This window comes from Salmo salar, chromosome ssa12, assembly GCF_905237065.1.
Source record: "Salmo salar chromosome ssa12, Ssal_v3.1, whole genome shotgun sequence".
Taxonomy (NCBI): Eukaryota; Metazoa; Chordata; class Actinopteri; order Salmoniformes; family Salmonidae; genus Salmo; species Salmo salar.
The window spans coordinates 16,990,682-17,016,926 of NC_059453.1; the positions used below are offsets into that span (position 1 = coordinate 16,990,682).

At 46.4% G+C, this 26,245-nt stretch overlaps 2 protein-coding genes across 6 annotated transcripts in view; one reads left to right on the top strand and one right to left on the bottom strand.

Annotated features, from left to right (window-relative positions):
* The window catches only part of LOC106564366 (transmembrane channel-like protein 6), a 44,057-nt gene extending 38,076 nt beyond the window's left edge, over window positions 1-5,981 (bottom strand). For 2 of the 4 annotated variants that reach the window (XM_045690883.1, XM_045690886.1), the window contains exon 1: window positions 5,824-5,981. The gene's annotated coding sequence lies outside the window, so the exon portion shown is untranslated. Of the gene's footprint in view, window positions 1-1,964; window positions 2,192-2,740; window positions 2,872-5,823 lie in introns of those variants that run through there. The other 2 variants (XM_045690885.1, XM_045690884.1) reach the window with 2 other exon arrangements.
* Window positions 5,982-6,091: 110 nt separating this feature from the next.
* LOC106564361 (transmembrane channel-like protein 7) lies at window positions 6,092-19,539 on the top strand. Of its 2 annotated transcripts, none has more exons than XM_045690887.1 (16): window positions 6,092-6,436; window positions 9,351-9,594; window positions 10,046-10,194; window positions 11,271-11,405; window positions 11,502-11,554; window positions 11,896-12,035; window positions 12,865-13,012; window positions 13,400-13,567; window positions 16,054-16,205; window positions 16,371-16,440; window positions 16,561-16,658; window positions 16,957-17,143; window positions 17,254-17,384; window positions 17,590-17,745; window positions 17,950-18,028; window positions 18,216-19,539. In XM_045690887.1, the coding sequence occupies exons 1-16, from the start codon at window positions 6,388-6,390 to the stop codon at window positions 18,426-18,428; spliced, it is 2,172 nt and encodes a 723-aa protein (XP_045546843.1). In that variant the 5' UTR covers window positions 6,092-6,387; the 3' UTR covers window positions 18,429-19,539. The 2 variants fall into 2 exon arrangements, with proteins under 2 accessions (XP_045546843.1, XP_045546844.1); XM_045690888.1 differs by having other exon boundaries at window positions 11,355-11,405.
* The last annotated feature ends 6,706 nt before the right edge of the window (window positions 19,540-26,245 follow it).

The window sequence follows — 26,245 nt, forward strand, 5'->3', positions numbered from 1 at the left end:
GAGACACAGAGAGAGAGAGAGAGACAGAGAGACAAAGAGAGAGAGAGAGAGAGAGAGAAAGAGGCACAGAGAGAGAGACACAGAGAGAGAGAGACAGAGAGACAAAGAGAGAGAGAGAGAGAGAGAGAGAGAGAGAGACAACCAGAGAGAGAGAGAGAGAGAGAGAGACAACCAAAGAGAGAGAGAGACACACACAGAGAGAGACAGAGCAACAGAGAGAGAGACAAAGAGAAAGAGAGAAAGAGGCACAGAGAGAGAGAGACACACAGAGAGAGAGAGACAAAGAGAGACAAAGAGAAAGAGAGAAAGAGGCACAGAGAGAGAGACAACCAAAGAGAGAGAGAGACACACACAGAGAGAGACAGAGCAACAGAGAGAGAGACAAAGAGAGAGAGACAGAGAGAGAGACAAAGAGAAAGAGAGAAAGAGGCACAGAGAGAGAGAGACACACAGAGAGAGAGAGACAAAGAGAGACAAAGAGAAAGAGAGAAAGAGGCACAGAGAGAGACAGAGAGACACACACAGAGAGAGAGACAAAGAGAGACAAAGAGAAAGAGAGAAAGAGGCACAGAGAGAGACAGAGACACAGAGAGAGAGAGAGACAGAGAGACAAAGAGAACAGAGAGAAAGAGACACAGAGAGAGAGAGACACAGAGAGACAAAGAGAAAGAGAGAAAGAGGCACAGAGAGAGACAGAGAGACACAGAGAGAGGAAACAGAATCAGCACACAGAACAGAACAACTCTAAGGACTGCTGTATCAGACTGACCCACAGCACTGTAATTACACTGCCCGTTGTGCTAAAGTTCTCCCCGTGTTGTCACGGCAACAGAACAGACCAGTATTCTGCAGTCAACTGTCACTAGGCCAGAGAACTAAACTTGGGGTGGGTCCCGGGGTGGATGAAGGCCCACAAACCATACAAGTATAGTCTTACAGAGAGTAAAGACCTGCATAGATTCAGTTCCTATTGACTTCTCTCTGTGGAAGTTTCCCATCTTGGGTCAGTTTAGCATTGTCCCCACTAATGGTTAAGGTGAGGATTGGGGGAGGGAACGCTGATCCTGGATCTGTACTTAGGGGAAACTTCACCCCAGAGCATTGAATTCACTGTGGAAGTAGGAGTAAGATGAACTGATGTTGGCCCTGGACACAATGGACTGGTTTCTCCGACACAGATCAAGCTTACTCCTGGACTAAAACGCATGTTATAACACAAAGCTAACGTTATAACACAAAGCTATCCCCAGTATGCAGCCAAACAAGGTGTGTGTGTATGTCTTCTTTCTGTGCCATGTGCTCTTTTACATTGGAAGAAATATACACAATGAGTGGTAGGGTCTTGAGAGGCTCTTGAGACGAGGGCTTTGAGACAAAAGCGTCACATTTTTGTTGTGTTGAAGGCAGCTGTTAGGCTATAAAGGGGGTAAAAGTTTAAGTTGGTGTAGGCTACATTTGGCCCCATTATCGTTGACCTATAAAAACAAACGATCAATTTTGAAACATCGGTCATACTAGCGCGTTTGCGACGTTTTTCTGCAAGCCCTGCAATTCACTGACTGATTCTGCAACCAGCAGCAAAATCCTACCCCCAAGGCAGTCGACATGAATGACAGGCACTGCCTGTTATCGTCGCCCGAGGTTCACTCACCCTCTTTCCGCTGGTTTTAGTTAGTTCACAACGAAACTAGCCCACCTAGTCAGACCTCAAAGCATCGTAAACAACCCACAATTGTTGCATTGTTGTTTCTGTTATTAATGGCGCATTGCCTTTCCTTTTGCGTCGGTTTATTCTTAACCTGTCAGTCACTCAAACGTATCAGACCGAACAGTTAAAATATATAGGAAGCTACAGCGGACAAACTGTTTCTCGAGATTTGTTGCCCGTGTGCAAATAAATGGAAAGGAAAACGACAAGGCAATCTGAAAAAAGCAACAGTCAGCCATACGGTCGGTTCACTCACCCCCTTCGTAACTTGCGAAAGCCGTTCAAGCTTAGACCTGCAGTGCGGCGCAGTAGATCAGTCTCTCTCTCTACGGTTACAAAACACATCGGCATGTTGAACAGCGGCAACGAACCATTGTCGCCTCTCGGGGTGACGATATCATTATCCTCGCGCATTGAAACGTTGTACCGGGCAATAGGTAGACTTTCACGGAGAAACAGTTTACCGGCTGTCTCAACGTGTGGTTTATATTTCAGTTCAAGAAAAACCGCCGCTGTGTGTTTATCATTTTATGTTGGAACCGCAAAGTTCCCCCTCAAATCAAGTTTTCCACCGAATGGAACATTCCTATTCGTTGCTAGAAATCCTTCTTCCAACGTTTGTTTTCACACGCTATATAATTCTATAGACAGCTGTGTCACTACATTTCCTTGATAAGAAAAGTTGGTGAAGTCTGTCCTTTCTAGATATTTTTTTTATACCTTATCTTTCATAAAACATTTCAACTAACGCATAGGCTAGCCTTATGCTACTTTAGGCTAAACGTCTCCAATACAGGTGGCCTAAACATTTGTGAATTCATCAATTTTGCCAAGTCAAGTGGCCTACTCCATTGACAGAGCCTAGTCTGGTCAAGGTGTGAGAGATTGTCTGGGTGTGTTGTATTCACCATTTCTATTGCACAATATGTTCCCTGGTCTGTTCTAGCCTAAAGGTAGTCTATCAATGAAACATACAAACGGAAGAATGGTGATCTGAGAGGTGAAAGAAGGAAATTAAGAGGCTGAAATTACCTGTGTGCTGTTGATCAGGTGATTTTTCTGTATCCTATTTCTTGGATTGAAAGTTACAATAAGGAGCTCTCTCTATCTGTCTCTGACTACCTGGCCACAATTAAGGTACATATTAACTCGCCTCGAGAACCTCTGGGTAATGTAGTTTTTGATGAATGACTGAAAGAAGAAGCATATTTCCAAAACTACAACCTCTCTTTCTACCTCTGTTCTCCTGTCTCTACCTCTTCATTCCCCTGTCTCTACCTCTTCATTCCCCTGTCTCTACCTCTCCATTCCCCTGTCTCTACCTCTCCATTCCCCTGTCTCTACCTCTCCATTCCCCTGTCTCTACCTCTCCATTCCCCTGTCTCTCTCTCCATTCCCCTGTCTCTACCTCTCCATTCCCCTGTCTCTACCTCTCCATTCCCCTGTCTCTACCTCTCCATTCCCCTGTCTCTACCTATTCATTCCCCTGTCTCTACCTCTCCATTCCCCTGTTTCTACCTCTCCATTCCACTGTTTCTACCTCTCCATTCCCCTGTCTCTACCTCTTCATTCCCCTGTCTCTACCTCTTCATTCCCCTGTTTCTACCTCTTCATTCCCCTGTCTCTACCTCTCCATTCCCCTGTCTCTACCTCTCCATTCCCCTGTCTCTACCTCTTCATTCCCCTGTCTCTACCTCTTCATTCCCCTGTCTCTACCTCTTCATTCCCCTGTCTCTACCTCTCCATTCCCCTGTCTCTACCTCTTCATTCCTCGAACAGACTGGTACCCAGGTTCCTTTTTAGATGCTAGAGATGATTTCCCTCCACCATTAGTTACACCCAGATTGCATGGACAACTATGCAACCATTTGCAGCCATGCAGCCAGCATTTCACAGCCTGTATTTGGCATCACATGAGAACTGTTATCTCACATTTACATCTTAGTCCTTCTGCAGACGCTCTTATCCAGAGCATGTTTTACAATCAGTGGTGCATTGAACCAAGAGAGGTAAAACAACCACAAGCTGCACCAACTGTTTGCTTTAGTTTCCATAGACTACAGTAGGGGTGGTAGGTAGTCTAGTGGTTAAGAGCGCTGGGCAAGTAAACAAAAGGTCATTGGTTTGAATCCCTGAGCCGGCAAGGTGGGAAAATCTGCATTTCTGGCCTTGAGCGAGGTAGTTAACCTCCTACAACTGCTCCTTCGAGTGCTGTGGACATTGAGTAAGGCAGCTCCCTGCACCTCTCTGATTCAGAGGTGTTGGGGTAAATGTGGAAGACTCATTTTGGTTGAATGCGATCAGTTGTGCAACTGACAAAGTAGCTGCTTTCCTTTCCCAGTAAGTCTATACATGATAATGCCATCTGGGGTTTGAGTAGGTGGTGAACACACACTAGCTTTTCAGCAGAATCCTGTCCTAGATTCTCACCAACAGTTTCAGAATGACTATGGCCTATGATCAGTCTTCATCGCACTCAACCACACAGACACATTTTAAACACTTTATTTGATTCCACATATTACATCATCAAGGATTCAAACATTTCAAAGGTCGTTGACCTCAAGGACACTTAAGGAAACAAGAAGTACATCCTCCACACAGCTATGCAGCCCATATCGGCTGAAACAGAGCAGTACCTTCTCCTCCACACAGCTATGCAGCCCATAACGACTGAAACAGAGCAGTACCTTCTCCTCCACACAGCTATGCAGCCCATAACGGCTGAAACAGAGCAGTACCTTCTCCACACAGCTATGCAGCCCATAACGGCTGAAACAGAGCAGTACCTTCTCCTCCACACAGCTATGCAGCCCATAACGGCTGAAACAGAGCAGTACCTTCTCCTCCACACAGCTATGCAGCCCATAACGGCTGAAACAGAGCAGTACCTTCTCCTCCACACAGCTATGCAGCCCATAACGACTGAAACAGAGCAGTACCTTCTCCACACAGCTATGCAGCCCATATCGGCTGAAACAGAGCAGTACCTTCTCCACACAGCTATGCAGCCCATAACGGCTGAAACAGAGCAGTACCTTCTCCTCCACACAGCTATGCAGCCCATAACGGCTGAAACAGAGCAGTACCTTCTCCTCCACACAGCTATGCAGCCCATAACGGCTGAAACAGAGCAGTACCTTCTCCTCCACACAGCTATGCAGCCCATAACGGCTGAAACAGAGCAGTACCTTCTCCTCCACACAGCTATGCAGCCCATAACGGCTGAAACAGAGCAGTACCTTCTCCTCCACACAGCTATGCAGCCCATAACGGCTGAAACAGAGCAGTACCTTCTCCTCCACACAGCTATGCAGCCCATAACGGCTGAAACAGAGCAGTACCTTCTCCTCCACACAGCTATGCAGCCCATAACGGCTGAAACAGAGCAGTACCTTCTCCTCCACACAGCTATGCAGCCCATAACGGCTGAAACAGAGCAGTACCTTCTCCTCCACACAGCTATGCAGCCCATAACGGCTGAAACAGAGCAGTACCTTCTCCTCCACACAGCTATGCAGCCCATAACGGCTGAAACAGAGCAGTACCTTCTCCTCCACACAGCTATGCAGCCCATAACGGCTGAAACAGTGCAGTACCTTCTCCTCCACACAGCTATGCAGCCTGTAATGGCTGAGCTGCATAGCTGGGTGTTTTGCCCTACTCATAGGCAGGCCTGCAATCTGAAGGCCACATACAGTAATCCTATGTACGTGGCCGAGACTACCAAATATCAACAACTTGCATTAGCATCCCAGGCTGTCCAAGCCTGATATGAGGTGCTGGTATTTAAGGAGCTTTTCAGAAAAGTCCTGCTCAGTCTAATCTCTCCTGGATAGATTCTCATGGAGGAAATTACAAACTTTTGCGAGTGAATTTGACTTCTGGGTAATCAAGATTATGCTCCATGTAACAATCGAATGAGCAGCCCACTTCGAAAATCAGCACCTCCCTCTGGACTCCCCGCACAACAACAATATCTGGCTTATTCAGCATACAACATAACACATCATCAACACACTCACACACACACACACACACACACACACACACACACACACACACACACACACACACACACACACACACACACACACACACACAGACCAACTTACCTGCTCTGGACCCTCTCCATTCCGCTCCTCTTCGACCTAGTCCAGCCAGGCCTGTTAGCAGTGTGTATGTATGTAAGTGTGAATTTGTGTGTATGCGTGTGTGTGTGTCTTCGTTCTCAACAACAGACTCAATAACGCAACACCCATCTTTGTTTCCTGTCATGTGATTTCCTGAGACCTGTCGACAGAAGCTGCAGCTTAGCCACAGGTCTTAGATCAGTTCTAAAACATGAAGTAACAAGTCAACTTATAAGGGAGGATGATGTATCTAAGGTAGAGGGGAGAGAGAGAGAGAGACAGAGAGAGAGAGAGAGAGAGAGACACACAGAGAGAGAGAGACACACAGAGAGAGAGAGGGAGAGAAGGAAACAGAGAGGGGCTGATGCGAGGCTGATATTGGGTGGGGAGTGTGTGAATGTGTGTTTGAAGGGAGCTCTGAGTGAATGTGTGTACAGCGTTTAGTGACTTTGTATGTGCGTGTGCGCATATGAGTGTATGTGCGATCATGTGTGTGTAAGATCAGGAAGCGGAACACAGTAGAGACCTAGAAGACCTTGAAGAAAGATGGAGGACAAAGAATACAACAGCGGTGGCTTCATGAGGCTCGTATCAGGTAAACGCGTGTGTGTGTGTGTGTGTGTGTGTGTGTGTGTGTGTGTGTGTGTGTGTGTGTGTGTGTGTGTGTGTGTGTGTGTGTGTGTGTGTTGGTTCGTTTTTTAGATCAGCTCTGAAATTAGCATATAGAATTGAATTCTATCAAATAATATCCCTTGCATCATTTTATTTATGTATTAATTACTTTTTTTCCCTATCCCATCTCCCCTGGTTGGAGGACTTGGTGGAAACATAAAAATGTAATACATATAGTTATATAATATATACTGAACAGAAATATAAACGCAACATGTTAATTAAGTGTTGGTCGCATTTTTCATGAGCTGAAATAAAAGATCCCATAAATGTTCCATATGCACAAAAATCGTATTTCTCTAAAATGTTGTGCACAAATTTGCTTACGTCCCTGTTAGTGAGCATTTCTCCTTTGCCAAGATAATCCATCCACCTGACAGGTCTGACATATCAAGAAGCTGATTAAACAGCATGATCATTACACAGGTGCACCTTGTGCTGGGGTCAATAAAAGGCCATTCTAAATGTGCAGTTTTGTCACACAACGCAATGCTACAGATGTCTCAAGTTTTGAGGGAGTGTGCAGTTGGCATGCTGACTGCAGGAATGTCCAAAAGAGCTTTTGCCAGATAATTTAATGTTAATTTCTCTACCATAAGCCACCTCCAACATCATTTTAGAGAATTTGGCAGTACATCCCAACCGGCCTCACAACCGCAGACCACGTGTAACCACGCCAACCCAGGTCCTCCACATCCGGCTTCTTCACCTGCGAGATCGTCTCCATCCCTCTCTCTCTACCTCTTACTTCACCTTCACTCACTCTCTTCATCCCTTTATAGATGCTCTCCTCCCTTCTCCCTCTATCCATCAACCTCTTAATCCCCTCCATGGACAAGAGCTGTAGCTCCATCCTTCCATAGATGAGTCTCTCTCCCCCTTGCTCATTCTGTTTCATATTTATAACATTTTTGGGTTCTTTTACCCCTTTTTCTCCCCATTTTCGTGGTATCCAATTGGTAGTTACAGTCTTGTCCCATCGCTGCAACTCCCATACGGACTCGGGAGAGGCAAAGGTTGAGAGCCATGCGTCCTCCAAAACATGACCCTGCCAAGCCACACTGCTCCCTTAACCCGGAAGCCAGCCGCACCAATGTGTCAGAAGAAACACTGTACAACTGGCGACCCCAGTCAGCGTGCAAGCGCCCGGCCCGCCAAAAGCGCAATGGGACAAGGACATCCCGGCTGGCCAAACCCTCCCCTAACCTGGACGACGCTGGGCCAATTATATGCCGCTTCATGGGTCTCCCAGGCGCGGCCGGCTGCGACACAGCCTGGGATCAAACCCGGGTCTGTAGTGACGCCTCTAGCACAGCGATGCAGTGCCTTAGACCGATGAGCCACCCCTCCCTGCTCATTCTGTCTCACTCTATCCGTACCTCTTTCCATCCCTCTCTCCATCCCTCTATCCATCATTTACCCATCATGTCATTTACAAAATAGCCTCCAACACTCTACTCAGCAAATTGGATGCAGTCTATCACAGTGCCATCCGTTTTGTCACCAAAGCCCCATATTGCGACCAGTATGCGCTCGTTGGCTGGTCCTTGCTACATATTCGTCGCCAAACCCACTGGCTCCAGGTCATCTATAAGCCTTTGCTAGGTAAAGCCCTGCCTTATCTCAGCTCAACGGTCACCATAGCAGCACCCACCCGTAGCATGTGCTCCAGCAGTTATATTTCACTGGTCACCCCCAAACCCAACACCTCCTTTGGCTGCCTTTCCTTCCAGTTCTCTGCTGCCAATGACTGGAACGAATTGCAAAAATCACTGAAAGTTGGAGACTTATATCTCCCTCACTAACTTCAAGCATCGGTGGTCAGAGCAGCTTACCGATCGGTGTAGCTGTACACAGCCCATCTGTAAATAGCCCATCCAACCAACTACCTTCCTCATCCCCAAACTTGTTTTTTGTTTTTTTCTGGCCCTTTGCACACCAGTATTTCTACTTGCACATCCTCATCTGCACATCTATCACTCCAGTGTTAATTGCTAAATTGTAATTACTTTGCCACTATGGCCTATTTATTGCCTTACCTCCTTACTTCATTTGCACGCACTGTATACAGATTTTCTATTGGGTTATTGACTGTATGTTTGTTCATCCCATGTGTAACTGCTTTGCATTATCTTGTCCAGGTTGCAGTTGTAAATGAGAACTTGTTCTCAACTAGCCTACCTGGTTAAATAAAGGTGAAATAAATGAATAAAAATAAAATATCTTTCTCCCTCTCTCCGTCCCTCTATCCATCCCTCTCTCCGTCCCTCTATCCATCCCTCTCTCCGTTCCTCTATCTATCCCTCTCTCCGTCCCTCTACCCATCCCTCTCTCCGTTCCTCTATCCATCCCTCTCTCCGTTCCTCTATCCATCCCTCTCTCCGTTCCTCTATCCATCCCTCTCTCCGTCCCTCTATCCATCCCTCTCTCCGTTCCTCTATCATCCCTCTCTCCGTTCCTCTATCCATCCCTCTCTCCGTCCCTCTATCCATCCCTCTCTCCGTTCCTCTATCCATCCCTCTCTCCATTCCTCTATCCATCCCTCTCTCCATTCCTCTATCCATCCCCCTCTCCATCCCTCTCTCCACCCCTCTATCCATCCCTCTCTCCGTTCCTCTATCATCCCTCTCTCCATCCCTCTTTCCATCCCTCTCTCCATCCCTCTCTCCGTCCCTCTCTCCATCCCTCTCTCCATCCCTCTCCCATCCCTCTCCCCGTCCCTCTCTCCATCCCTCTCTCCATCCCTCTCTCCATCCCTCTATCCATCCCTCTCCCCGTCCCTCTCTCCATCCCTCTCTCCATCCCTCTCTCCATCCCTCTCTCCATCCCCCCAATAGAGGAGAGCTGTAGCTCCACTGTGACAGGCGAGTCGTGTGTCAACTACCAGACTGAGATCTTCAACCAGCTCCCCAGCTCTCTGGCCCGACGACGGACCCACCACCACCACCAGGACAGGGGGACCATAGAGACATCGCACCCAGTAGAGAAGCACCCTGAACTGGCAGGAGAAGCCAGAGACAGGGCCTCTACCCAGCCGATCAGGAGCCTGCCGGTCTGTATGCAGAGGAAGAGAGAGGCAAGGTGAGTGATCGAGAGGTTGTGTGGAGAGATCACATGAACACACACACACACACACACACACACACACACACACACACGCACACACGCACACACACACACACACACACACACACACACACACACACACACACACACACACACACACACACACACACACACACGACACACACACACACACACACACACACACACACACACACACACACACACACACAGGTGTCGCACACACATACAAATATTCACCAAACTGTTGCAAGAATAAGGGTCACAGAGGCAGTGTTGCAAGTTGTTTTGCCATTCTCTGTTTCAGTGTTTATGTTATCATAGAAGGTAGAGTGAGAGAGTTGGGTGTGTGTGGATATGGATGTGTGTGACGTAGCTGTATAATGATACAAGATATAAGATTAAAAAAAATACTTGCTGGTAAAGAGGTGTGTCATCTGTCAATCAGGGACCTGAGGCACCTGCAGACGCGTACTGTTGGCCGATGGGAGTCATGGAAGCAGAACCAGAGCATAAACAGGAAGAGGCTTGGGGAGCAGGTGGGCAAGGCAATGTCAAGGCTTTTGCCATGGAGCAGCACCCTCCACACCATTGAAGGTGAGAGGGAGAGGGAGAGGGAGAGGGAGAGGGAGTGGGAGAGGGAGTGGGAGAGGGAGAGGGAGAGGGATTGGGAGAGGGAGAGGGATTGGGATTGGGAGAGGGAGAGGGAGAGGGAGAGGGATTGGGATTGGGAGTGGGAGTGGGAGAGGGAGAGGGAGAGGGATTGGGGGAGGGAGAGGGAGAGGGATTGGGGAGGGAGAGGGAGAGGGAGAGGGAGAGGGAGAGGGAGTGGGAGAGGGAGAGGGAGAGGGATTGGGAGAGGGAGAGGGATTGGGAGAGGGAGAGGGAGAGGGATTGGGAGAGGGAGAGGGAGAGGGATTGGGAGAGGGAGAGGGAGAGGGATTGGGAGAGGGAGAGAGAGAGGGATTGGGAGAGGGAGAGGGAGAGGGAGAGAGAGAGGGAGAGGGAGTGCGTGTGTGTGTTTTGCCCAACCCCACCTCAAACTTGTATATCAAACAGACCATTTAAAAAATGCTTGCTATTTCCTCATAAAACATGATGTTATCTCCCTGAGGACGATGAGCTGGCCAATCAGCGGTCTACTTGCATGTATCATTTTTTTAGGACCAGTATACGCCCACACCCTTCAGACACAGAAAAGCTGCTTTTTAACACACATAATTACCATGTTTGGGAAGGAAAACTATTTCACTCATATTGTAAGTAATTATAGGTCATATTTCATAGAAATGTGGAAATACTGGACAGTTACTTTAAGGCATGCAAATACTGAGGCATGTTCAGCATGGCACAACGTTTTGGAGTGTTCAGATAGAAATATATTACGTAGAACTAACATGCAACGTTCAACAGTGTGTGGCAACTGAACACTCCAAAACGTTGTGCCATGCTGAACATGCCTCAGTATTTGCATGCCTTAAAGTAACTGTCCAGTATTTCCACATTTCTATGAAATATGACCTATAATTACTTACAATATGAGTGAAATAGTTTTCCTTCCCAAACATGGTAATTATGTGTGTTAAAAAGCAGCTTTTCTGTGTCTGAATGGTGTGGGCGTATATCGGTAATATATACCTGCTGCACCACCACCATCTCTCTCTCCCCTCCAGGTAGATTCGGTGTAGGCGTGAAGGCTTATTTTGTGTTCCTGAGATATTTGGTTTACCTGAACCTGCTCCTGTGTCTGGTCATAGGAGGGACTATACTCACACCCACAGTCGTCTATGACAGCGATGGGGACAGAGGTGTGTGGGTAATATATTGTTATAATGTGCCGGATGTATGCGTTGTTGTAAAAGGCCATAGATTTAGTTGACAGTTGCTCTGTGATGTGGTTGCAGGACTACTGAGGTTCGAGGGCAATGACTCGGTTTTGGACTTCTTCGTTGGTTCGGTGAGTGTGTGTCTGTGTGTGTGTGTCTGTGTGTGTACGTGTGTGTGTGTGTGTGTATTTGTGTATAGCAGTGGAGGCTGCTGAGGGGAGGACGGCTCATGGTAATAGCTGGAACAGAATAAATGGAATGGCATGAAACCATGTGTCTGATGTATTTGATACCATTCCACTAGTTCAGCTCCAGTCATTACCACGAGCCCCGTCCTCCCCAACTAAGGTGCCACCAACCTCCTGTGGTGTACAGTGTATGTGATTTAACCCTCCTTCTCCCTCTCTCTCCTCTCTCTCTTCCTCTTGACCGCCCTCCCTCCCTCCCTCCCTCTCTTCCCTCCCTCCTCCAGGGTTTTCTAGAACGTTCTCCAGTATTCTATGGGTTCTATGCACGTAGTTCTCTGGACCTGCTGTGTCTGAACACGCCCCTCCTCTTCCTCCTCGGAACCCTCACCGTCCTCATCCTCAGTCTGGTCATGGTGGTCCGCAGGTCAGACACACACACACACACACACACAGCATTTCGCTACACTCGCAATAACATTTGCTAACCATGTGTATGCTACAAATAACATTTTATTTGATGTTGTTTTACTGTCCTTGTGGGAAACAAACAATTGATTCCCATTCAAAATCCTATTTTCCCTAACCCCAAACACCTAACCTAATCCTTAACCTAACCCTAACCTTAACCATAAACCCCTAATCCTAAGCATAACCCCTAACCCTAATTGTAACCCTAACCCCCTAAGCCTAAAATAGCTTTTTTCCTTGTGGGGTCACGGCAAAATGTACCGACCTGTCAGAATTTTCTTTGTTTTATTATCCTCGTGAGGACACACACACACACACACACACACACACACACACACACACACACACACACACACACACACACACACACACACACACACACACGCTGTCCCTCTAGCCCCGCCGGCAGGGGTGGGCAATTCCAGTCCTCGGGGCCCTTATTGGTGTCACAGTTTTGACCCAGCTCATGACCTTCAGCTGTGTTTGCTAGGGATGGAGAAAAAGTGTGACACCGATCAGGACTGGAGTTGCCCACCCCTGCGGAGTAGCCCATGCCTCCACCAATCAAATGCTTTTACATTTGTAAGGAATAGTGAAGGAGTGCACACTTCAGGAGGAAGGAGAGATAAAGGAGAGGTAAAGGAGAGATTATTGGGACGCAGCCAAAGATAGGCAGTTAAAGATGTGTCCACAGGGAGGACACAGTAGGGTTTATTTAGCGAAAGCTACTGGGCCAAAGTTGTAAAGTCTGTTTTTTTACCATTCTCATCACCTCTTTTAAACAGGACGGTTGTAGGCTACAAGCACACGTGGTTGCTAGGCAACCGCTACAACATCCACATGAGCTACAAGGTGTTCTGTGGGTGGGACTTCTGTATCCAAGACCCCGAGGTCGCCGACCTCAAACTCAGCTTCATCAGGAACGAACTGAAGGTTAGGGGTGGTAGTCTATGTCTTTCAACTAACTTTATCCTCATATCTCTCTCTCTCTCTTTCTCTCTCTCTCTCTCTCTCTCTCTCTCTCTCTCTCTCTCTCTCTCTCTCTCTCTCTCCATTATGATTGTTCTGTATCCCTTCCTCTGTCTTTCTCTTTCACAAAGTGAGTTCACACAGACTACCTCTCTCTCCCTCTCCCCTCCCCCTCCCTCTCCCCCCTCCCCTCCCTCTCCCCTCCCCTCCCTCTCCCTCTCCCCTCCCTCCCTCCCTCCCTCCCCTCCCTCTCCCCTCTCCCCTCCCCCTCCCTCTCCCCTCTCCCCTCCCTCTCCCTCTCCCTCCCTCCCTCCCCCTCCCTCTCCCCTCTCCCTCCCCCTCCCTCCCCAGTTATACTTAGAAGAGGAGAGGTTCCAACAGCGGGAGGCCAGGAGGACGTTGGGTCAGTGGGCACGGCTCTACTTCCTGCGAGGGCTGCTCCACTTCCTGGTCCTGGTTCTACTGGGCGGAGCCTTCTGTCTCATCTACTATGCCACCAAAGCCTCACAGGCTGAGAGGGTGTGTGTGTGTTAGTTATAGATTTAAACAGGCTGAGAGGGTGTGTGTGTGTTAGTTATAGATTTAAACAGGCTGAGAGGGTGTGTGTGTGTTAGTTATAGATTTAAACAGGCTGAGAGGGTGTGTGTGTGTTAGTTATAGATTTAAACAGGCTGAGAGGGTGTGTGTGTGTTAGTTATAGATTTAAACAGGCTGAGAGGGTGTGTGTGTGTTAGTTATAGATTTAAACAGGCTGAGAGGGTGTGTGTGTGTTAGTTATAGATTTAAACAGGCTGAGAGGGTGTGTGTGTGTTAGTTATAGATTTAAACAGGCTGAGAGGGTGTGTGTGTGTTAGTTATAGATTTATAGATTCTCTTCCCCTCCCCGTCTCTCACCCCCTCCCCGTCTCTCTCCCCCTCCTGCTCAACCCCCCCTTCCCGTCTCTCCCCCTCCCCGTCTCTCTCCCCCCTCCCCGTCTCTCTCCCTCCCCGTCTCTCTCCCCCTCCCCGTCTCTCTCCCTCCCCGTCTCTCTCTCCCCCCTCCCCGTCTCTCCCCCCTCCCCGTCTCTCTCCCCCTCCCCGTCTCTCTCCCCTCCCCGTCTCTCTCCCCCTCCCCGTCTCCCCCTCCCCGTCTCTCTCCCCCGTCTCTCTCCCCCCTCCCCGTCTCCCCCCTCCCCGTCTCTCTCCCCCTCCCCGTCTCTCCCCCTCCCCGTCTCTCTCCCCCTCCCCGTCTCTCTCCCCTCCCCGTCTCTCTCCCCCTCCCCGTCTCTCTCCCCTCCCCGTCTCTCCCCCCTCCCCGTCTCTCTCCCCCGGGATTCTCTTCTCCTCCCCGTCTCTCTCCCCCTCCCCGTCTCTCCCCCCTCCCCGTCTCTCCCCCCTCCCCGTCTCTCCCCGTCTCTCCCCTCCTCCCCGTCTCTCTCCCCCTCCCCGTCTCTCCCCCCCTCCCCGTCTCTCTCCCCGGGATTCTCTTCCCCTCCCGTCTCTCTCCCCTCCCCGTCTCTCTCCCCCTCCCCGTCTCTCCCCCTCCCCGTCTCTCTCCCCCTCCCCGTCTCTCTCCCCCCTCCCGTCTCCCTCCCCTCCCCGTCTCTCCCCCTCCCCGTCTCTCTCCCCCTCCCCGTCTCTCCCCCCTCCCCGTCTCTCCCCCCTCCCCGTCTCTCCCCCGCTCCCCGTCTCTCTCCCCTCCCCGTCTCTCTCCCCCTCCCCGTTTCTCCCCCCTCCCCGTCTCTCTCCCCGCCCCGTCTCTCTCCCCTCCCCGTCTCTCTCCCCCTCCCCGTCTCTCCCCCCTCCCCGTCTCTCTCCCCCCCCTCCCCGTCTCTCCCCCCTCCCCGTCTCTCTCCCCCACCCCGTCTCTCTCCCCCTCCCCGTCTCTCTCCCCCTCCCCGTCTCTCCCCCCTCCCCGTCTCTCTCCCCCACCCCGTCTCTCTCCCCCACCCCGTCTCTCCCCCCCACCCCGTCTCTCCCCCTCTCCCCGTCTCTCCCCCCTCCCCGTCTCTCTCCCCCTCCCCGTCTCTCTCCCCTCCCCGTCTCTCCCCCCTCCCCGTCTCTCTCCCCCTCCCCGTCTCTCTCCCCCCTCCCCGTCTCTCTCCCCCTCCCCGTCTCCCCGTCTCTCCCCCCGCCCCGTCTCTCCCCCCGCCCCGTCTCTCCCCCCTCCCCGTCTCTCTCCCCCGCCCCGTCTCTCCCCCCTCCCCGTCTCTCCCCCCTCCCCGTCTCTCCCCCCTCCCCGTCTCTCTCCCCTCCCCGTCTCTCCCCCCGCCCCGTCTCTCTCCCCTCCCCGTCTCTCCCCCCTCCCCGTCTCTCCCCTCCTCCCCGTCTCTCTCCCCTCCCCGTCTCTCTCCCCCTCCCCGTCTCTCCCCCCTCCCCGTCTCTCTCCCCCTCCCCGTCTCTCCCCCCTCCCCGTCTCTCTCACCCACCCCGTATCTCTCCCCCATCCCCGTCTCTTCCCCCCACCCCGTCTCTCCCCCCCACCCCGTCTCTCCCCCTCCCCGTCTCTCCCCCTCCCCGTCTCTCTCCCCCTCCCCGTCTCTCTCCCCTCCCCGTCTCTCCCCCCTCCCCGTCTCTCTCCCCCCTCCCCGTCTCTCTCCCCCCTCCCCGTCTCTCTCCCCCCTCCCCGTCTCCCCGTCTCTCCCCCCCGCCCCGTCTCTCCCCCCCGCCCCGTCTCTCCCCCCGCCCCGTCTCTCTCCCCCTCCCCGTCTCTCCCCCCCGCCCCGTCTCTCTCCCCCTCCCCGTCTCTCCCCCCTCCCCGTCTCTCCCCTCCTCCCCGTCTCTCTCCCCCTCCCCGTCTCTCTCCCCCTCCCCGTCTCTCCCCCCCTCCCCGTCTCTCTCCCCCGCCCCGTCTCTCTCCCCTCCCCGTCTCTCTCCCCTCCCCGTCTCTCTCCCCCTCCCCGTCTCTCCCCCCTCCCCCCTCTCTCCCCTCCCCGTCTCTCCCCCCTCCCCGTCTCTCTCCCCCGCCCCGTCTCTCCCCCCTCCCCGTCTCTCTCCCCCGCCCCGTCTCTCTCCCCCTCTCTCAGAGTGGAAACGATTTGATCCTCACGGTGCTTCTCCAGTACCTTCCTCCCATCGTCATCACCCTGGTCAACTTCTTCCTGCCTCACGTCTTCCGCCATATCTCTTCCTTCGAGGATTACTCCATCACCACCCAGGTCAATGCTACCCTCGTCAGGTAGGAGCATAAATGTCCAATCTTTATTGGTACACCAAATCATCATCATCATCATCAATAAATAAATATTGATAATCACTGAAGTTCTCTCTTCATCATCTTAATTCTTAAAATTTCTCCTTCTCCTCCTCCTCCTGCTCCTACTCCTCCTATTCTTGCCCCCAGGAGTATCTTCCTGAAGTTGGCCAGTCTGGGGATGTATCTCTTCTTCCTCTTCCAAAACAGCCAACAGGAAGTGAGTTATAACGACTAACCATTGTTGACAACTACAGATCATATTGACATATTGACAGACCTTTGGCACTAAATGGGCTTCATCTACGGTAAATGGACGTTATATTCTGTGTGTCCTCAGTGTTGGGAGAATCAGTTTGGTAAAGAGATGTACAAGCTCGCTGTGTTCGATTTCCTCGCCTGTTTCTGCAACACCTTCTTCATCGCCTATCCTAGAAAGTAAGTTCATATTCTGAAGGAGTATTTCTGATGAAAACTTATTTGGCCCAATGGAACAGAGCACTTGTGGAACCCTCGCCTTCACCTGTCCAATCATCTCAGATCAGTTCATACTGCAGCCAGTTTTGGGGTCCAGCAACTGTCAACTCAACAACTTAGCTGTCGCATCAAGGGATCCAAACCTCTTGACAAGGTTGCCAGGTGTTGGGTTGCTACAATACTTTAACTATGTAATGTGTGTTTTGGATGTTTTCTAGCAGTATCCTTCATCTTGTCGTCCCTTCATCCCTCCTCGCAGGTGGTTGGTGGACAGGTACCCATCGTCTTGGCTGGCGCGGTTGTCGGGGAAACAGCATTTCCTGATCCCGTTCAATGTTCTAGACCTGGTGTACAGTCAGACGGTCACCTGGGTAGGACTGTTCTACTGTCCCATGCTGCCATTTATAGAGACAGTCAAACTGATGGCCATTTTTTACATCAAGAAGGTGAGTGTTGTTGTTATTTACATAACTCTTTCTCTCAACAAATCATCTCTCACTTCTGCCTTGCTCTCTCTCCCTCTCTCTCCCCCTCATCCCCCTCCTCCTCCTCCCAGTTGACAGTTCTCCAGTGCTGTGTTCCAGCCCGGAGAATGTTCCGTGCCTCCAGTTCTTCAGTTCTGTTCCACTTCATGTTACTACTGGGTCTCATCATGGCAGTCATCACCCTCGGAAGTAACCTACACAAGTAAGACCTCCCTCCTCTCTTTCTCTTCTCTTTCACTCCTGTTTCACTCTAGTAGAATCACCCTCCACCAGTAATTCTGAAAGAAATACAAACGGATCATAAATTACTCCTCTGGTTCCTTGAGTCTGATTCCTCTCAAGGTTTCTTCCTATCCGCAAAGCACTGTACTTGTTCTCTCCTCGATTTCCCCTTTGCCCCCCCCCAGGTTCAAACCTTCTTCCAGCTGTGGTCCTTTTGTGGGCAGCGCTACAGTGTTTAATGTAACAGCTGTGTGTGTGGACAGTCTACCAGGACCGGCCAAGTCCACCCTGAGATACCTGTCCTCAGAGGCCTTCGTTCTGCCGGTGATACTGGCGCAGATGTAGGTGATATAGATCATATACACATACCGGCCTGCCACCCACTGCTACTGGCTCAGAGGTGCAATAGGTGAAATAGAACCTGACTCCTCTCATAGATACTGTTTCTTACAGATCATAGAAATTAAATGAATAGAACATGACAAGTACCTGTTGCCATGGATGTAAATGTTACAGATCGTATATCATCTTACCATTTTCCCCAGTGTTGTCCTGACCTCCTTTGAGTCGCGGAGGAGAGCCAATGGAAAAGCAATCGAGAGACTGAAGGACATGCTGGTGATGGTAGGTTACCTACTGATAACATTATTAGTTAAGCCTAATCCAGCTGCTGAGGATAGGTTTGTGTCTTCATAGTAAGACAGTTCAAATATTGCAATACATTCATTCTCATTCTCTCTCTTTCTCTCTCTCTCTCTCTCTCTCTCTCTTTCTTTCTCTGTCTCTCTCTTTGTCTGTTTTGCTCCCACAGAGCACCTCAGATAAGCATTTTCTGCTGAAGCAGCACACTCTCTCACTCAGACGCCAGAAGAAAACCTTCAAGGCCTCCACCACTGTTTCAGGCACTAGAGAGGGCAGCCCTCCCACCATGAAAGGCCCCTCAGCAGGCATTGGAGAGGACAGCCATATCGCTCAACTGAAGGACCCCTCTGCACAGCCTACAGGCGATGACAGCCCATCATAAAGATAGATAGAGGACTCTAGTGCCCAAAAGCCAGTTTTAGCATGTGCAGAGACATTCGGGATTTTCACCCTTCTGAAGTAGTCAACTGAGTGGAACTACCTATGGTTTAAGGAACATTACATTTACATTTTAGTCATTTAGCAGACGCTCTTATCCAGAGCGACTTACAGTAGTGAATGCATACATTTCATTTCATACATTTTTTTTTTCTGTGCTGGCCCCCCGTGGGAAATGTTCATGATTCCATCCAGGTCATCAGGAGGGTTCAACCAAAGAATTATACTCGTGAGGAAACATTCCATAACTGCAGGTAGCTGTAAATTGCCAACCTTGGCTTTATACCTGTTCAAACGATACACTCTAGGTGGCAGTATGTACCCTTTCAGTTTGTTTACCAACTCATAGAAGTAGTAGAAGAAGAAAATTAACTACTTCGAAATGAAGATTGCCTCAATGGCTCTTCCCATGCTACCACAGACGCCCTATTGGGACAGATACAATGTTGTGTTCTCTAACTGTCTCTATGCAGCCCAGAGAGATAGAAATAGAGCCCACCAGCTATCATTGTGTCAAATGCACCCTCTATCCAACTCTATGGAGCAGACATAGCCAAATGGCACCCTATTCCATATTTAGTGCACAAAAGTAGCAGTAGATGTGACCTTTGAGCTTTTTGTCACTCCCTAACATTCAGGGTGTATTGCTCTGGGCTGTACCTAAATGTCATATACAGTATTAAGAACAACAAGAGTAAAGTTACAGTACTAGTGTTACTGTACTGATGTGTTTAGTGGCTATGATGCAGTTGTAAAAACTTAACTCTCAGGTATGTGGTATCATTGGGGATGATGTTGCTATATAGGCTGTACTTGTAAACAGCGTTAAGGACAGAGTACTACTAGTGTGTACTGTTAGAATACTGATGTGTTTAATGGTTTTAAATATACATGTAAAAGCTCTTACTATGAAGTAGATGTTGTTTCTGCAAAAGCTTGAGTATTTTTTTTATACATTTTTTATATTTGATCAAATATTGTTTTCAAAATGTGAACTTCTATGAATGAAGTTATAAAAAAGCTTCTATTAAAAGGTTATGTTGTTATGTCATTCACTTAACCGTGTCTGTGAATTTAGCCTGTTGTATTAGTTGTAGTCATAGTGTGTTGTCTAGATGGACAGTATAGTTGTAGTAGGTTAGTAGTCATAGTGTGTTGTCTAGATAGACAGTATAGTTGTAGTAGGTTAGTAGTCATAGTGTGTTGTCTAGATAGACAGTATAGTTGTAGTTGTAGTAGGTTAGTAGCCATAGTGTGTTGTCTAGATACACAGTATAGTTGTAGTAGGTTAGTAGTCATAGTGTGTTGTCTAGATAGACAGTATAGTTGTAGTTGTAGTAGGTTAGTAGTCATAGTGTGTTGTCTAGATGGACAGTATAGTTGTAGTAGGTTAGTAGTCATAGTGTGTTGTCTAGATGGACAGTATAGTTGTAGTAGGTTAGTAGTCATAGTGTGTTGTCTAGATAGACAGTATAGTTGTAGTAGGTTAGTAGTCATAGTGTGTTGTCTAGATAGACAGTATAGTTGTAGTTGTAGTAGGTTAGTAGTCATAGTGTGTTGTCTAGATAGACAGTATAGTTGTAGTTGTAGTAGGTTAGTAGTCATAGTGTGTTGTCTAGATAGACAGTATAGTTGTAGTAGGTTAGTAGTCATAGTGTGTTGTCTAGATAGACAGTATAGTTGTAGTTGTAGTAGGTTAGTAGTCATAGTGTGTTGTCTAGATAGACAGTATAGTTGTAGTAGGTTAGTAGTCATAGTGTGTTGTCTAGATGGACAGTATAGTTGTATTAGTTGTAGTCATAGTGTGTTGTCTAGATAGACAGTATAGTTGTAGTAGGTTAGTAGTCATAGTGTGTTGTCTAGATGGACAGTATAGTTGTAGTAGGTTAGTAGTCATAGTGTGTTGTCTAGATGGACAGTATAGTTGTAGTTGTAGTAGGTTAGTAGTCACAGTGTGTTGTCTAGATGGACAGTATAGTTGTAGCAGGTTAGTAGTCATAGTGTGTTGTCTAGATGGACAGTATAGTTGTAGTAGGTTAGTAGTCATAGTGTGTTGTCTAGATAGACAGTATATTTGTAGTTGTAGTAGGTTAGTAGTCATAGTGTGTTGTCTAGATAGACAGTATAGTTGTAGTAGGGTAGTAGTCATAGTGTGTTGTCTAGATGGACAGTATAGTTGTAGTAGGTTAGTAGTCATAGTGTGTTGTCTAGATAGACAGTGTAGTTGTAGTAGGTTAGTAGTCATAGTGTGTTGTCTAGATAGACAGTATAGTTGTAGTAGGTTAGTAGTCATAGTGTGTTGTCTAGATGGACAGTATAGTTGTAGTAGGTTAGTAGTCATAGTGTGTTGTCTAGATGGACAGTATAGTTGTAGTAGGTTAGTAGTCATAGTGTGTTGTCTAGATGGACAGTATAGTTGTAGTAGGTTAGTAGTCATAGTGTGTTGTCTAGATGGACAGTATAGTTGTAGTAGGTTAGTAGTCATAGTGTGTTGTCTAGATGGACAGTATAGTTGTAGTAGGTTAGTAGTCATAGTGTGTTGTCTAGATAGACAGTATAGTTGTAGTTGTAGTAGGTTAGTAGTCATAGTGTGTTGTCTAGATGGACAGTATAGTTGTAGTAGGTTAGTAGTCATAGTGTGTTGTCTAGATAGACAGTATAGTTGTAGTTGTAGTAGGTTAGTAGTCATAGTGTGTTGTCTAGATAGACAGTATAGTTGTAGTTGTAGTAGGTTAGTAGTCATAGTGTGTTGTCTAGATAGACAGTATAGTTGTAGTTGTAGTAGGTTAGTAGTCATAGTGTGTTGTCTAGATAGACAGTATAGTTGTAGTTGTAGTAGGTTAGTAGTCATAGTGTGTTGTCTAGTTAGACAGTATAGTTGTAGTAGGTTAGTAGTCATAGTGTGTTGTCTAGATAGACAGTATAGTTGTATTAGTTGTAGTCATAGTGTGTTGTCTAGATAGACAGTATAGTTGTAGTAGGTTAGTAGTCATAGTGTGTTGTCTAGATGGACAGTATAGTTGTAGTAGGTTAGTAGTCATAGTGTGTTGTCTAGATAGACAGTATAGTTGTAGTTGTAGTAGGTTAGTAGTCATAGTGTGTTGTCTAGATAGACAGTATAGTTGTAGTAGGTTAGTAGTCATAGTGTGTTGTCTAGATAGACAGTATAGTTGTATTAGTTGTAGTCATAGTGTGTTGTCTAGATAGACAGTATAGCTGTAGTAGGTTAGTAGTCATAGTGTGTTGTCTAGATGGACAGTATAGTTGTAGTAGGTTAGTAGTCATAGTGTGTTGTCTAGATAGACAGTATAGTTGTAGTTGTAGTAGGTTAGTAGTCATAGTGTGTTGTCTAGATAGACAGTATAGTTGTAGTTGTAGTAGGTTAGTAGTCATAGTGTGTTGTCTAGATGGACAGTATAGTTGTAGTAGGTTAGTAGTCACAGTGTGTTGTCTAGATAGACAGTATAGTTGTAGTAGGTTAGTAGTCATAGTGTGTTGTCTAGATAGACAGTATAGTTGTAGTTGTAGTAGGTTAGTAGTCACAGTGTGTTGTCTAGATGGACAGTATAGTTGTAGTAGGTTAGTAGTCATAGTGTGTTGTCTAGATGGACAGTATAGTTGTAGTAGGTTAGTAGTCATAGTGTGTTGTCTAGATGGACAGTATAGTTGTAGTAGGTTAGTAGTCATAGTGTGTTGTCTAGATAGACAGTATAGTTGTAGTAGGTTAGTAGTCATAGTGTGTTGTCTAGATGGACAGTATAGTTGTAGTAGGTTAGTAGTCATAGTGTGTTGTCAAGATGGACAGTATAGTTGTAGTAGGTTAGTAGTCATAGTGTGTTGTCTAGATGGACAGTATAGTTGTAGTAGGTTAGTAGTCATAGTGTGTTGTCTAGATAGAGAGTATAGTTGTAGTTGTAGTAGGTTAGTAGCCATAGTGTGTTGTCTAGATACACAGTATAGTTGTAGTAGGTTAGTAGTCATAGTGTGTTGTCTAGATAGACAGTATAGTTGTAGTTGTAGTAGGTTAGTAGTCATAGTGTGTTGTCTAGATGGACAGTATAGTTGTAGTAGGTTAGTAGTCATAGTGTGTTGTCTAGATGGACAGTATAGTTGTAGTAGGTTAGTAGTCATAGTGTGTTGTCTAGATAGACAGTATAGTTGTAGTAGGTTAGTAGTCATAGTGTGTTGTCTAGATAGACAGTATAGTTGTAGTTGTAGTAGGTTAGTAGTCATAGTGTGTTGTCTAGATAGACAGTATAGTTGTAGTTGTAGTAGGTTAGTAGTCATAGTGTGTTGTCTAGATAGACAGTATAGTTGTAGTAGGTTAGTAGTCATAGTGTGTTGTCTAGATAGACAGTATAGTTGTAGTTGTAGTAGGTTAGTAGTCATAGTGTGTTGTCTAGATAGACAGTATAGTTGTAGTAGGTTAGTAGTCATAGTGTGTTGTCTAGATGGACAGTATAGTTGTATTAGTTGTAGTCATAGTGTGTTGTCTAGATAGACATTATAGTTGTAGTAGGTTAGTAGTCATAGTGTGTATCTAGATGGACAGTATAGTTGTAGTAGGTTAGTAGTCATAGTGTGTTGTCTAGATGGACAGTATAGTTGTAGTTGTAGTAGGTTAGTAGTCACAGTGTGTTGTCTACATGGACAGTATAGTTGTAGCAGGTTAGTAGTCATAGTGTGTTGTCTAGATGGACAGTATAGTTGTAGTAGGTTAGTAGTCATAGTGTGTTGTCTAGATAGACAGTATAGTTGTAGTTGTAGTAGGTTAGTAGTCATAGTGTGTTGTCTAGATAGACAGTATAGTTGTAGTAGGGTAGTAGTCATAGTGTGTTGTCTAGATGGACAGTATAGTTGTAGTAGGTTAGTAGTCATAGTGTGTTGTCTAGATGGACAGTATAGTTGTAGTAGGTTAGTAGTCATAGTGTGTTGTCTAGATGGACAGTATAGTTGTAGTAGGTTAGTAGTCATAGTGTGTTGTCTAGATGGACAGTATAGTTGTAGTAGGTTAGTAGTCATAGTGTGTTGTCTAGATAGACAGTATAGTTGTAGTTGTAGTAGGTTAGTAGTCATAGTGTGTTGTCTAGATAGACAGTATAGTTGTAGTAGGTTAGTAGTCATAGTGTGTTGTCTAGATGGACAGTATAGTTGTAGTAGGTTAGTAGTCATAGTGTGTTGTCTAGATGGACAGTATAGTTGTAGTAGGTTAGTAGTCATAGTGTGTTGTCTAGATGGACAGTATAGTTGTAGTAGGTTAGTAGTCATAGTGTGTTGTCTAGATGGACAGTATAGTTGTAGTAGGTTAGTAGTCATAGTGTGTTGTCTAGATGGACAGTATAGTTGTAGTAGGTTAGTAGTCATAGTGTGTTGTCTAGATAGACAGTATAGTTGTAGTTGTAGTAGGTTAGTAGTCATAGTGTGTTGTCTAGATGGACAGTATAGTTGTAGTAGGTTAGTAGTCATAGTGTGTTGTCTAGATAGACAGTATAGTTGTAGTTGTAGTAGGTTAGTAGTCATAGTGTGTTGTCTAGATAGACAGTATAGTTGTAGTTGTAGTAGGTTAGTAGTCATAGTGTGTTGTCTAGATAGACAGTATAGTTGTAGTTGTAGTAGGTTAGTAGTCATAGGGTGTTGTCTAGATAGACAGTATAGTTGTAGTTGTAGTAGGTTAGTAGTCATAGTGTGTTGTCTAGATAGACAGTATAGTTGTAGTAGGTTAGTAGTCATAGTGTGTTGTCTAGATAGACAGTATAGTTGTAGTAGGTTAGTAGTCATAGTGTGTTGTCTAGATGGACAGTATAGTTGTAGTAGGTTAGTAGTCACAGTGTGTTGTCTAGATAGACAGTATAGTTGTAGTAGGTTAGTAGTCATAGTGTGTTGTCTAGATGGACAGTATAGTTGTAGTAGGTTAGTAGTCACAGTGTGTTGTCTAGATGGACAGTATAGTTGTAGTAGGTTAGTAGTCATAGTGTGTTGTCTAGATAGACAGTATAGTTGTAGTTGTAGTAGGTTAGTAGTCATAGTGTGTTGTCTAGATAGACAGTATAGTTGTAGTTGTAGTAGGTTAGTAGTCATAGTGTGTTGTCTAGATAGACAGTATAGTTGTAGTTGTAGTAGGTTAGTAGTCATAGTGTGTTGTCTAGTTAGACAGTATAGTTGTAGTAGGTTAGTAGTCATAGTGTGTTGTCTAGATAGACAGTATAGTTCTATTAGTTGTAGTCATAGTGTGTTGTCTAGATAGACAGTATAGTTGTAGTAGGTTAGTAGTCATAGTGTGTTGTCTAGATGGACAGTATAGTTGTAGTAGGTTAGTAGTCATAGTGTGTTGTCTAGATAGACAGTATAGTTGTAGTTGTAGTAGGTTAGTAGTCATAGTGTGTTGTCTAGATAGACAGTATAGTTGTAGTAGGTTAGTAGTCATAGTGTGTTGTCTAGATAGACAGTATAGTTGTATTAGTTGTAGTCATAGTGTGTTGTCTAGATAGACAGTATAGTTGTAGTAGGTTAGTAGTCATAGTGTGTTGTCTAGATAGACAGTATAGTTGTAGTTGTAGTAGGTTAGTAGTCATAGTGTTTTGTCTAGATAGACAGTATAGTTGTAGTTATAGTAGGTTAGTAGTCATAGTGTGTTGTCTAGATGGACAGTATAGTTGTAGTAGGTTAGTAGTCACAGTGTGTTGTCTAGATAGACAGTATAGTTGTAGTAGGTTAGTAGTCATAGTGTGTTGTCTAGATAGACAGTATAGTTGTAGTTGTAGTAGGTTAGTAGTCACAGTGTGTTGTCTAGATGGACAGTATAGTTGTAGTAGGTTAGTAGTCATAGTGTGTTGTCTAGATGGACAGTATAGTTGTAGTAGGTTAGTAGTCATAGTGTGTTGTCTAGATGGACAGTATAGTTGTAGTAGGTTAGTAGTCATAGTGTGTTGTCTAGATAGACAGTATAGTTGTAGTAGGTTAGTAGTCATAGTGTGTTGTCTAGATGGACAGTATAGTTGTAGTAGGTTAGTAGTCATAGTGTGTTGTCAAGATGGACAGTATAGTTGTAGTAGGTTAGTAGTCATAGTGTGTTGTCTAGATGGACAGTATAGTTGTAGTAGGTTAGTAGTCATAGTGTGTTGTCTAGATAGACAGTATAGTTGTAGTTGTAGTAGGTTAGTAGTCATAGTGTGTTGTCTAGATAGACAGTATAGTTGCATTAGTTGTAGTCATAGTGTGTTGTCAAGATGGACAGTATAGTTGTAGTAGGTTAGTAGTCATAGTGTGTTGTCTAGATAGACAGTATAGTTGTAGTTGTAGTAGGTTAGTAGTCATAGTGTGTTGTCTAGATAGACAGTATAGTTGTAGTTGTAGTAGGTTAGTAGTCATAGTGTGTTGTCTAGATAGACAGTATAGATGTAGTAGGTTAGTAGTCATAGTGTGTTGTCTAGATAGACAGTATAGTTGTAGTTGTAGTAGGTTAGTAGTCATAGTGTGTTGTCTAGATAGACAGTATAGTTGTAGTAGGTTAGTAGTCATAGTGTGTTGTCTAGATGGACAGTATAGTTGTAGTTGTAGTAGGTTAGTAGTCATAGTGTGTTGTCTAGATGGACAGTATAGTTGTAGTAGGTTAGTAGTCATAGTGTGTTGTCTAGATAGACAGTATAGTTGTAGTTGTAGTAGGTTAGTAGTCATAGTGTGTTGTCTAGATAGACAGTATAGTTGTAGTTGTAGTAGGTTAGTAGTCATAGTGTGTTGTCTAGATAGACAGTATAGTTGTAG

Coding starts and splice junctions, on each gene's coding strand:
- LOC106564361 (XM_045690887.1), top strand. CDS start 6,388: ATGGAGGACAAAGAATACAACAGCGGTGGCTTCATGAGGCTCGTATCA. Junction 11,406..11,501: donor TGACAGCGATGGGGACAGAG/GTGTGTGGGTAA, acceptor ATGTGGTTGCAG/GACTACTGAGGTTCGAGGGC. Junction 11,555..11,895: donor TGGACTTCTTCGTTGGTTCG/GTGAGTGTGTGT, acceptor TCCCTCCTCCAG/GGTTTTCTAGAACGTTCTCC.